At 31.5% G+C, this 12122-nt stretch overlaps 1 protein-coding gene across 9 annotated transcripts in view; it reads left to right on the top strand.

Moving 5' to 3' along the window:
- Nucleotides 1-2125: 2125 nt before the first annotated feature.
- The window catches only part of LOC143246196 (uncharacterized), a 67147-nt gene continuing 57150 nt past the window's right edge, over nucleotides 2126-12122 (top strand). For 4 of the 9 annotated variants that reach the window (XM_076492439.1, XM_076492445.1, XM_076492446.1 and 1 more), the window contains exons 1-4: nucleotides 2126-2245; nucleotides 4936-5081; nucleotides 6198-6365; nucleotides 8314-8393. In XM_076492439.1, coding sequence (XP_076348554.1) covers nucleotides 6203-6365; nucleotides 8314-8393 — 243 coding nt within the window. In that variant the 5' untranslated portion in view covers nucleotides 2126-2245; nucleotides 4936-5081; nucleotides 6198-6202. Of the gene's footprint in view, nucleotides 2246-2441; nucleotides 2621-3379; nucleotides 3491-4935; nucleotides 5082-6197; nucleotides 6366-8313; nucleotides 8394-12122 lie in introns of those variants that run through there. The other 5 variants (XM_076492440.1, XM_076492441.1, XM_076492437.1 and 2 more) reach the window with 5 other exon arrangements.

Raw genomic sequence — 12122 nt, forward strand, 5'->3', positions numbered from 1 at the left:
AGTCATCACCACCCATCGCCAACTCTTGGGCTACTCTTTTACCAATGAATAGTGGGATTGATAGTCACATTATAACGCCCTCACTGCTGAAAGGGCGAGCATGTTTGGTACGATAGAGATTCGAACCCGTGACTTTCAGATTACGAGTCGAACGCCTTAACCCACCTGGCCATGCCGGGCCTGTATATTTCTATTTACACTGTCAATTTCGTTCTACCATCTTTTGAATACATTATAGGCAAATTTATTGTAGCAATAAAGCTTTGTTCCTTTCTTTACTTTAAGTCATTTATTTGAAAATTTCTGTGAATGTCACTGAAAATGTGCCTTTATATCATGCTTATTTTACTTGAATCGTCTTACACACAGTGAAAAAGTTAACTCAAAAAATGCCTCATTTTTTAAGACTGTGAAGCTCCACAAAAATAGTAAAGCTTTAATTTTTTATCAGTAATTTGACAGCAACATTGTCCATATGTTAAAAACAAAACTGTTGTCTGTGTGTTCGATTTTCGCACCTACACGTTTAATCGATTTCAGTCAAATTTAGCATGCACATTTAGGGCTCTATAGCTTGTCACTGGAAGGTCGGCATTCGGATCTCGCTCCCACGTCACCTCTCTTGGAGATCCTCTCTGTCTGTGAATCACTTTTTTACTCCTACATTTTTATATCTTGTGTGAAAATGTAAATAAATATATTACAGAGAAAGATATAAATTGCGGCGGCCCGGCATGGCCAGGTGGGTCGAGGCGTTCGACTCGTAATCTGAGGGTTGCGGATTCGAATCCCCGTCACACCAAACATGCCCGCCCTTTCAGTTATGGGGGGCGTTACAATGTAACGATCAATCCCACTATTCGTTGGTAAAAGAGTAGCCCCAAGATTTGGCGGTGGTTGGTCATGAATACCTGCCTTTCCTCTAATCTTACATCACTAAATTAGGGATGGTTAGCGCAAATAACCCTCGTGTAGCTTTGCACGAAATTAAAAAAACAACAACTAATGCTAAGTTACAGACAAGGGTAGTATTCCTAGAAATCTGATTAATTTCTATAGTTTCAAAGAGCCTGACATGGCTTGGTAGTAAGAACCCTCAACTTGCATATTGCGTGTCACGAATACAAAATCTATCACCAAACATGCTCACCCTTTCAGCAGTGAATACTTTATGCCACTTTCAAACCGGCGGACTCAGCAGACAGTCTGATGCGGCTTTGCTATTAAGAAAACACACGCACTTTCAAACTCACTATGGTCGATATTCAATATCTACCTTTCCTCTAGTTTATTACTTCAAAATTAAGCACAATTAATTCAAATAGTTGTTGTTGTTTTGAATTAATCACAAAGCTACACACTGGGCTATCTGTGCTCTGCCCACCACGGATATCGAAACCCGGTTTTTAGCGTTGTAAGTCTTCAGACATACCGCTTAGCCACTGGGGGACAATTCAAATAGTCCTCCAACAGCGTTGCCCTAACAGTAATTGTTAGAAGTTTCAAAGAGTGGCATATCGTTATAATCAATGAAGTAAAAAAAAAAAGTATAGCGATAGTCTAATTGGCTAAAACGTTTACCAGATATATAAAGTCGTAACGTGAATTTGAATTTTTACTCTATTAGCGGGCCCGGCATGGCCAAGCGTGTTAAAGCGTGCGACTCGTAATCTGAGGGTCGCGGGTTCGCATCCTCATCGCGCCAAACATGCTCGCCCTTTCAGCCGTGGGGGCGTTATAATGTTTCGGTCAATCCCACTATTCGTTGATAAAAGAGTAGCCCAAGAGTTGGCGGTGGGTGGTGATGACTAGCTGCCTTCCCTCTAGTCTTACACTGCTAAATTAGGGACGGCTAGCACAGATAACCCTCGAGTAGCTTTGTGCGAAATTCAAAAAACAAAACAAACAAACAAACTCTATTAGAAATATTTTGATTGTCATAGTGAGTTGAAACAAGATAAATGATTAGTACTTTAATTTTTTCTTTTACTGTTTACAGTAAATTAATAAATATGTATGCAGCCATACTCAGAAAGTAATAATTAAAAATAACACGTTTAAAGTCACAAAAGCACATTTATTAATATGTGTTTTCACACTAGACAAAAATTTAAGCTTGCCTATTTTGGAGAATAGTGATTAGTTTTACTTTTTCCTCAATAGACGGGGCATAATATTTTGTTTATATTTATAATGACTGGCAATTGTATCTCTATGGATCATTAAATAATAATTTTTATTCATGGTAAGTTTCGGTATAATATTCATTATTTTTCTGAAAGGTTTATTAAAAAGCGATAACAATTGATATATATTTTATATTTCTTGTTTATATTTACATATTACTACTAGTAGCAGACCAGTATATAATATATTTATAAACGTTTTACTAAATTGCTGTTACTGTTAGTGAGTAGGGCTGATCTTATTTTTTTTACCAGTCCTACACTTGCTCTATTCAGATTTTGTGCGACGACCAATTGCAAAGACACTTTGTTTTGATAAATATTAAAATAAATTCAACAAAATACATTCCCAACTAAAATATAAGATTCTGAGCTTAAACATTTTACGTTTTTGCGACGAAACGTGGTTCTGAATTTATATACTGAGGACTGAGGTATGTTATCATGTTGAATTTTTTTTTTTTGAAAATTTATTATGTGTTACTGCGTAGAACTTTGTGTAATTTGGTAATTAATGGTTAACGTGTATTGATAAATGATGTGTAGTACAAGAATGGATGGTGTGACAACACCGCGTTATTAAAGTTACCAGGTTTCTACTCCAAAAAACTGTGACAGCCTAATCCTTACCCATAATTTCAAAATGGTTATTACCAATTTGAAATAACCTTAATTTAATTTAAACTTATTGAACTGTTTCACACTATTTTCAAGTATGTTAACATTGGAGTTGTTCCAGATATAATTTCAGTTACTTTTTTTGGTGGTAGACCCATATTCACCAATTGCTATAGGTATGTATATAAAAGTACTAATAACGAAAAACCCATGGAAAAACTGGATTTATCACTATGTATAGATGGAACTTTGAGAGAGTTTGGCAGTGGGTGTTTCACAATACAACAATAAGCAACTCAGTGAGTCCTATTGCATTTGTGATTCTATGTGACTGACAGTTTGATGTTATCATAAAACCCGAATATTTTGTATATCTCAAGAATTTTTGGGGGGACACTGGGATAAACTACTAAAAAAACTGGACTATCCAAGCAAAACTGGGATGTCTGGTCACCCTACTCCTAAGTCAATCAAGTATATGCAGGTAGGAACTGAAAGTATAATTTTTTTTCTATTTTACACTAAAAACAGCTGACAGTAGTTTATTACTCCTCCCAAAAGTATGTTTGCTTTCTATTTCAGTTTGCGTTACTCAGCACAGTTCAAACCAAACTAGTTTCAACATGTTATACCTTCCTAGTGGTGTAGTGATGAATTTTATAGTATTAGAGCTTTGTCACCATCAGGTAAAGATATTATACTCAAAATATAATTGCCACTTTTGTTGGGGTATTTTAAACAAAGAATGCATGCAGTGCTGATTGTTTGAAATTGCATATGTTAATTGTAAATTGAATATATTTGTATATAACCGAGAGAAAACATGCAACTCAACTTCCTGTAAGTTAAGCAATAAGGAAAATGAAACCAAACGGATACCATATATTCAATACTTTTAGCCTCCTTTTAGTTAAATTTCAGCAAAAGTATGAACAACTTTGGTATTTACAATGCTTTACACACCTCGTTCCTTGCTGACACGATTAAATAAAATAACTTTCATTTTGTGTTACATAAATAATTAGCTTTTTAAAAATGTGTACATTTTAAATACAAAGTAAGGCTGTAAAATGTATTTTATTAAGTGTTTCAGTATCATAATTGCATGTCTCAATAATAAAAACAAACATTTCACTGTTGTAATGCTCTGATACCTGCTTGTAAGCATGAGCAATTGCATAGTGTCTGATGCCATCTCTTGATGGAGAGTTTACTCTGTGGTCTGAGGAAGCTCTACCAGCAAACACAGTGGATCACAAACAGCCAGTTTTCTCTGGTACTGAGAGTTTTGCTGTGGAAGACACTTAAATTCAGGAAGTTGGTATAAGTATGGAGGGTTAATATTTTTACCATGGGATATTCACCAGGAAACAATATTATATTGATTCTTGTAGATTTTGAGATAATAAAAACATTGAAGATAACTGGATAGTATAATCTCCCCACAATGAAAAGACATTCTTGTTAATACAATGGATATCTGCTCTTGATATTTGGTGGACATTGTAAGTAAACAGAATGTATTATGTAGGAATGTTCAAATTATATATTCAAAATGTTTGAATGAAATCTCTCTCATCAATAATCTCAGCTCATAAGAAAAATTCCAGACAAATATGATGTTTTTCTAGGTGAGACCATGGTATTATAAGCTTATTTTATTTCATATTTTTAGTTTAAATTATTAATAATGATATTTACTAACACAACAAAAAACTTTTCTAGTTTTTATAGCTTACAGTAGTTGAACTAATTGTTGTTTAACTTGTTGAACAATTTGCACATTTTCATTTACATAAGGTCTGAACAATACAACATATAAATCAAGATTTACAAAAATGTTTAAAAGTGAGTAGTTTCTTGAGATTTGCGGCTGTAATATAAATTACTTTCACGTATCAGCTCCCAAATATAGTCTCCTATCATGTTTTTGTTATATGCTTCCAGGTCACAAAAGCAAAGTTTGAAGAGAAAAATAGGCTTTTTCCAATTACTTTAGGTATAAGCAATTGGGAAATAACACTTTCTGCCCAGGAACAAGAAAAAGTAAAAATTTTGTTACATAGTGTTATATAGTCTAAAAGTAGCTATATTTAAAAAAAAAAACCACAAAATTTCTACTGTCTTCCAGACTAGTTTGGAATCTTCCTGTGGACTGCTGCTGGTCCAAGCAGTTGAAAACTACTGAATTGAAGGAAATTTTGAAATTTGCTGTTATAAGAGATACTTTGAAGTATTTGAATAGTTCACAACTGTCTTGCAAACATAGTAAAAAAGGTAACAGAAATTATACAGTCATAACATTAACAGTAAGTTGCCTCAAGCTGTAATTGATAAAATGTATACATTTAGGTTCTCAAGAAGCTACAATCAACATTCTATGTTAAAATATTCAGTTGGAGTAGGTCTAGAAAGTGGTGACTCGTGTAGCATCTGTATGTGTACATCTAACAAACATTACATCTGTATGTGTACATCTAACAAACATTACATCTGACTGTGGCACTAAATAAATATTACAACTCAACTTGTTCAATGTTACAGGATGACTCTTGTTCACTGGATTCATCTAACAATGCAAATATTATGCCTTGAGTAGAGAAGTTCACAATCCAAAGCAAAAAGTGTGTCATATGAAAAGTCTCGCATAATAAAAAGCTTCTCATAAGTTTAAATTTACAGGTTCTTGTTGAACAGATTTGTTTGGATATATTATGATAAGCGAACAATTTGAAATGAAAATCAATTGGAGAAGATCATGCTGTAGACTGATTAGATAGGGTATAATGTGAATAAAAATAGAATGTTAAACCACTAAATGCTATGTATACTAATAAATTTAAGTTAAAGACAAGCTAGTGAATATACGGTATGAAAAGTATGAGCTGTTATAATAGTTTAGTGCAGTATTAAACATTAGGCTGTTTATTCTGTTAGCAGTGATGTAATTAAATTGTGAAACAAGTACTGTGACATGATTCATTGTAATTGTAGAAGTAAATCTAGATATCATCCATTTTTGTAGACTGTCCTTGACTGTATTTTCAGGAATATTCTTTAGTGTGTGTATGTGTGGAGGGGGTAATAATTTAGCTTAATAATTCCATGGAAATTGTAAATGCCTTTAAAAATTTCTGTTTATTGTTTGGTTTTCCATATTAAGTGATGTTTTTCAGAAGTTTCTCTCTCTCATGCTGTTTAGTTTTTATTTTAAGACAGAACATATTTTTTGTAATTATCAATAAAATTACTATTAATTGTATTTATTTCACTAATGTGACCAATTTTTTCATTAAAAATAGGCACATTTATGTAGTACTTAAATATGCATTTATTATAAGTCCAAGATAAAAATGTTTATGCAAACTAGATGAATATTTCATTATTCCTTAGGGAGAATGTGGTCACTGGCAAGTGTACACAGTTCAAATAAAGATGATAGTGATGCACCTTGTGTTCGGTCAAAGCATGCTGTGTGCTTGACTGAAGAAGGACTGTTTTATTTACTTGGAGGAGTTTCAGGGAGCTTACCATTGAAAGACCTGTGGAAGTATGATCCTGGTGAGTGTATGTTAGAGACAGCTGGTTATATAGGAAGTTTAAACACAGTTTTTCCTTGAAAATACTTTGTGAGACTGAATTAAATAAACTTCTTTTTTTTTGTAACTTGTAATTAATTCCTTTAATAAATCTTTAGTTTTATCAGTATATATAAACACACACCATACTATATAAATTGAATATTATTTAAACAAAAGCTTTAGTTAGCTTTTCTTTGTGATATTAATTTATCCAAAGTATGCAAATGTATTTCATTATATTCTTGTTAGTTGATTTCATTAACTAAAACAGTAAATAACAATTGAAACATATAATTAAGACTTGGTTACTGTTTTATTCTAGTACATATTTCTCTTGTTCGTTTACACAGTAACTACAGAATAAGCAAACAGATCTATTTTTCATTTGGAATACCTTAATGAAAATAAATACAGTTCAGTGAAAGTAAATATATACAAGAGATGGGAGTCTTCCTATACATGGTAATTCCTGCACATCACTTTAATGACCTTGGTACTCTCATCTAACTTCAGGGTACATGTAACATCTCATTTTGTTAGATATAAAGTTAAAAGGAATAGGAATTATGTTGTTTATGCCCTTATTGACGGCATTGTAAATGTGAACATTTTTGTGTTGTTCAGTAACAAAGAACCAAACTTGTACAACTAATTTGTGAATATGCACAAAAAAGCAAAAACAAAATACCAACTTCAGGATGAAATGTGATAAAAAGACAATGGTATAATTATCGATATTAAGGATAACTATTATGTATTACTAAATTAATAATTTTAATTAGAGTGTCAGTTTTTTTGCAGTCTAACTTCTTTAAAATGCTGCTGTAATTTGATTTTATCTTTTTCCAGACAAATATAGTTAAAATTGCTTAAGCAATGAAAATATTAAAATTATATAAATTATAGGTTGAATAATTGTCAAGTTTTATACATTTTTATTCAAAGAAGGATGATGTTTCAAGCTAGTGCTCTTCACTTTTGAAGGGGCTTTGCTTCCCCACTCCCCATATGCACCTGTGTCCACAAGTTACAACAGAAATGCAGTGTGAAAAACTTAAGATAAATGTTGTTAACAATTTAGGACCTTCTAGCTATATCTGATAAATTTTATTAACATTTGATATGTACTGTAATCAAATGTCTTTGCATATTTTTGTTAAGCAGTATATAAAATTTTTTTTAAATTTCAACTGTAGCTAATAGTTAGCACTAAAGACTACATCTGAGTTTCAGCTGTGCTTCTTGCTACTTCCTCCAGTGCTAATTCCTGTTGAAGTAATACATCCTATCATTGTGTAAACTGGCAATGCCCATAAACTATGAAATATATTCTGTGAAATTATTATAAACTGTATGATCTGACAAAGACAGCTAGCTTCTTTGAATAAAAAATGTATAAAACCTTGGCAGTTGTTCAATCTCGTATTAATATATCTTTTTACAGAAAATGCATGGATTTTCTTTCCATACTATATCGGAAATTTGTTTCCATTTGTGAAGTATATGAATATCTATTTATCCACTTAAACTTTGTAATTTTCCAAATATTTTTTTTAAGGGTTTTATTTACAATTCTTAACCAGATTACCTACACCTTGTGTTTGGAAAAGCTTTTGTCTAATTTTTCAAATAAGTTTCTTCAGGTAGTATGCAAGTGTATTATCTTAACGTTTTCTAAAGTGTAAGTTGTTAAGCCTTTTATCATTTTTAATAATTAATACAAGTAACGCACAGTATCAAAGTATACTGTTGTAGAATCTGAAAATTAAAAATGAAATTGCACTGACAGAAATCATATTTAGTGTGACACACAAAAAAGTTTTGTTGTTGTTTTTCAAAATTTTCTTATTTCAGAATTTATACACCACTTTTAATGTAGAAGTAATGCAGTTTTGATACTGAACTTAGTTTCTGATTTTTAATTTTAGTTCAAAACCAGTGGAAAGAAATCCATTGTAGTGAATATGGCCCTCCTTTTCTTCAGGATCACACAATAGTTTCATGGAAGGTATATATTTTTTTGGAATCATGTTACACTTGTTTATTTACCAGATCTTGATATATATATGAAAACCCCTACACATAGAGAAGAATAGCAATGTTTGAATATTTTTTATTGCACATTTCATACTTTCACATAACTATGTTCATGAGGCACTGTGGATAGGCTTATTAGACTGTGTACTGGCTAACTACTGGACACAGTCTGCTAGTGGAGATAATTTATTAGTGGCAATGATATAGCTATAATGTATCACCTCAGTAAAAAGAGTATGTGCATAAGTGAAAATCTTTGAAAATTAATCAAACAAATCCATACAAGTGTGAGATCATTTAATGTTTTAATCTGTACCTTTTTTACTTTTTGAAAATATAGTTTAAGAGTAGTTCATGCTTAATAATATTACTTTTCTTGAAGAATTTATAAGACATAAATCTGTCTCCTCTTTAGTGTTTATTAATTATTACCTCATAAAATAAACATACATACATATTGTTAGTTTGATAAACATGTTTTAGACCCAGTGTTTTTGTTCAATTTTTCTGTTATAGTTTTTTTGTTTTACAATGAAAGTAGGTTTTTTTTGGTAGAGGTAAATATTTGGTTGAATTTAATTTTAAAATGTAAATGTTTTGAATGAAATCTTACCTCTTCCATGATACTTAATTAGAATCTCTAGTTGTATATAAGGGTATGACCAGAGGAAGCACAAAAGCACCCATCAATCCTGTGAAGGAAGAGTAACTCAAGGTAGTTCAAATTTACTATGGAAAGAAACTTGCATTATGGTAATATGTCTGGTGCATGGTTACACTTTGGTGACTGTCTGTAAGATGTTGCTGAAGATTGAAAGTTGATTGGGTCTCTAAGAAGACCAATAAATATCACAGCTAGCTCCTGATAATAGACCTGGTAACCTAAGATCTGATATTAAAGGATGCTTTATAAACAAAATGCTTGGTAAGACCTGCATTTTTCCTTTAAGAAAATGACTGTTAAATGACACTCCTAGGCATTCAACATTGAAGTGGTATGTAGTAAGTGTTTGCAAATGACTAATACAGGAAGATGTTCAGCAGCATATGATATTGAAGAGTCAGCATGATCAACTGATTATGTTTCACTTGAAAGTGAACTGCAGTAGGTCAAATACTGATGATTAATCTCTTCCTTCAAAGGTTTTCAGCTTGTACATTTTGCCCAAATATTCAATAATATTTTGATAACATCCAATGATAAGAATAAATCAGATCCAAATCATTTAGTGAGTTGTGCTATGCTGCTGTGATATGTGAACATACTCTGCTCTTTTGTCTTCTGGTTGTTTTGTAGTATTTATTCTGTATATATTTGTACTGTATATCTGCAAGTTTCACTTTGTGTTGTCTGAAAAGGAGTTAAGTTGCTTTTTCTGTAGTTGTCTTTGTTCCTGTGTTGTTCTTAAGAATTATTGCTGCATTACTGCAAATTGTGGTAGTTTATGACAGCAATGTCATCCAGTGGCAAATTAATGGTACCTATAAGTCTGAATCTTATGTGACATATTGTAATGAGAATTACTTATCATGTGACCAACATTTGTTGTTCTGGGTAAGTGTGATGTTTCTTTGCAAAATAAAGAACACTGGATTTGAGACTATTAGGAACAGGATTTTGAAAGAAAAGTAGTTGAAATAGTTCAGTAAAAGTGACAGTCCTGTGTGAGGAAAAACAAGTTCACTCATTGTTTTTGTGTTTTGTTTTGTAACAAAAATTATTCATTCTGTATTTCCTTTATGTCCAGTCTGATTATTTTATTTAACACTGCAGGAATGAAGCAAATTCTGGATATCAGTAATCAACTACAATTATGAATACTTAATATTTTTATGAATATGAAACTGAATACAGAAAAATGCTAAGTGTTCTAATACAGATACATAGGAATGTATTCACGAATAAGTTCATTTAAATTTTTTCAGGTAAAATGCAATTATTATAAAACAACAGACAGTAAGATCTTGGTACTTTTATTTTAGGAAAAAACTTTTTTAAAAACTGAGACAAATATAATTTGAACAAGTAATAACATATCAATACTTTTATTTTTCAAAATACAATAATAAAGTTTTAGAACAAACAATATATTTTAAAGGAGACTTATAGGTATATACAGCCCATTTTTCTTTGGGAACATCAGTCTCTCAAATGTCTTGTTAGTGATGTGACAGAAATGAGGTTTGAGAGTTTTGCCTCTGATGCTATAGAAATGATCATTGAAGGCAGAGGATTCTGAAACACCCCGGTAGAGTTTTGTTAGTAGAGATATGATAGAAAAGTTTCTTTAATGGATCTTTCTGTGACCTAGAGGATTGCCTTCTTCAGGAATGAAAGGACCATTGATGAAGGTGTCAATCTCTGTAGCCTCTGAAAGTGAGGTGGCTGGTTATGTACCAAGAATCCACAGTTCCCATTAGATCTTGAAAGTCTTTTGACTCCAACAGTAAGAAGTGTTGCAGTATACCAGTAATAAAACTGACAAGTTTGTTAGTGATGTGCTTCAGACAAGGGTATGTAGATTTATATTTAGTTGATTCTATATAGTAAACTGCTTTGAGCAGGCTGCTGCACCTGGGTGGAAGTACCAGAGCTAGATGTTGACCTCTCTGGCTCTGCCTCATATTGCATTGGAAATACAAATGCATATCTCAATTATATAATTAAGTCTATAATGAAAATAACAAAAAACATACAGAAATAAATAAGAATGGTGAATATGGTCCAAAACGAGAGAAACTTGATTTAACTATAGAATATAGTTTATGAGAATTAAAAATATATCATAAGAAATAAATATATCAGTTATATGATATAGAATATAGTTTATGCAATACAAATTATTGAAATTAATAAAATATAGTTTAATATGTATGAGAAATGTAGTTAACCTATATTATTGTATAATTTACATAGAATATAGTTCATATTAACAAAGTTCTCAGTTTGTAAAAGTTTTAGTGTTACTTCATTATTAATATATTGAGTAAATCTCCAGTTATTAAGCAGATATATCTGGTAGTTCAAATGTTAACTCATTTTTACATGAATCTGTCATGCTTTCAAGGAGGTGTGTATACAAATGAAATCAGTAGTGAAAAACCCATAAACAGTCCATTTTCAGTAAATATGGGGACTTCTACATTAACTACTAGATAAATGGTTGATAAATTGTTTAAGAATGCTATTTTATGCTCAACAAAATTTAAAAGGTAATAATTGGTGAATGTGCAAAGATACTCTTTAGCATACCAGTGAAAATGTAAATAAATGAGTGAATGCAAAAGAAATGACAGTGAGAATGTTTTGAAAGAAATTTTAAAAACAATAATGTTTAGATAATGTGAAGTTGTTTCTAGATTTCCACCTTTTCAACTCAAAGATCTTTAAACAGGATTTGAGTAATAACCTCTGAGAAAACTATCAGACAAAGTATCTGATGAGAAGAAATGTGAAATACGTAAAAGTAGTATGAAAGCTGAAGTCATGTAAGAAATATCACTGAATTCCCTTTGTTTATTTTTTTGATGAGCTGAGGTAAGGTGGAAATATCAGTTTAATAAATGAAGTACTAATTAACTAATCCATCAAATGTGAAAATTCCATTGTAAAAATATATGTACTAAAACTTCTGAAGAACGTAAGAAATAGGTGGCCTTGAGGTTGCTTTCCTATCCTAAATATGGCAAAGACTTGCGA

This window comes from Tachypleus tridentatus, chromosome 3, assembly GCF_004210375.1.
Source record: "Tachypleus tridentatus isolate NWPU-2018 chromosome 3, ASM421037v1, whole genome shotgun sequence".
Taxonomy (NCBI): domain Eukaryota; kingdom Metazoa; phylum Arthropoda; class Merostomata; order Xiphosura; family Limulidae; genus Tachypleus; species Tachypleus tridentatus.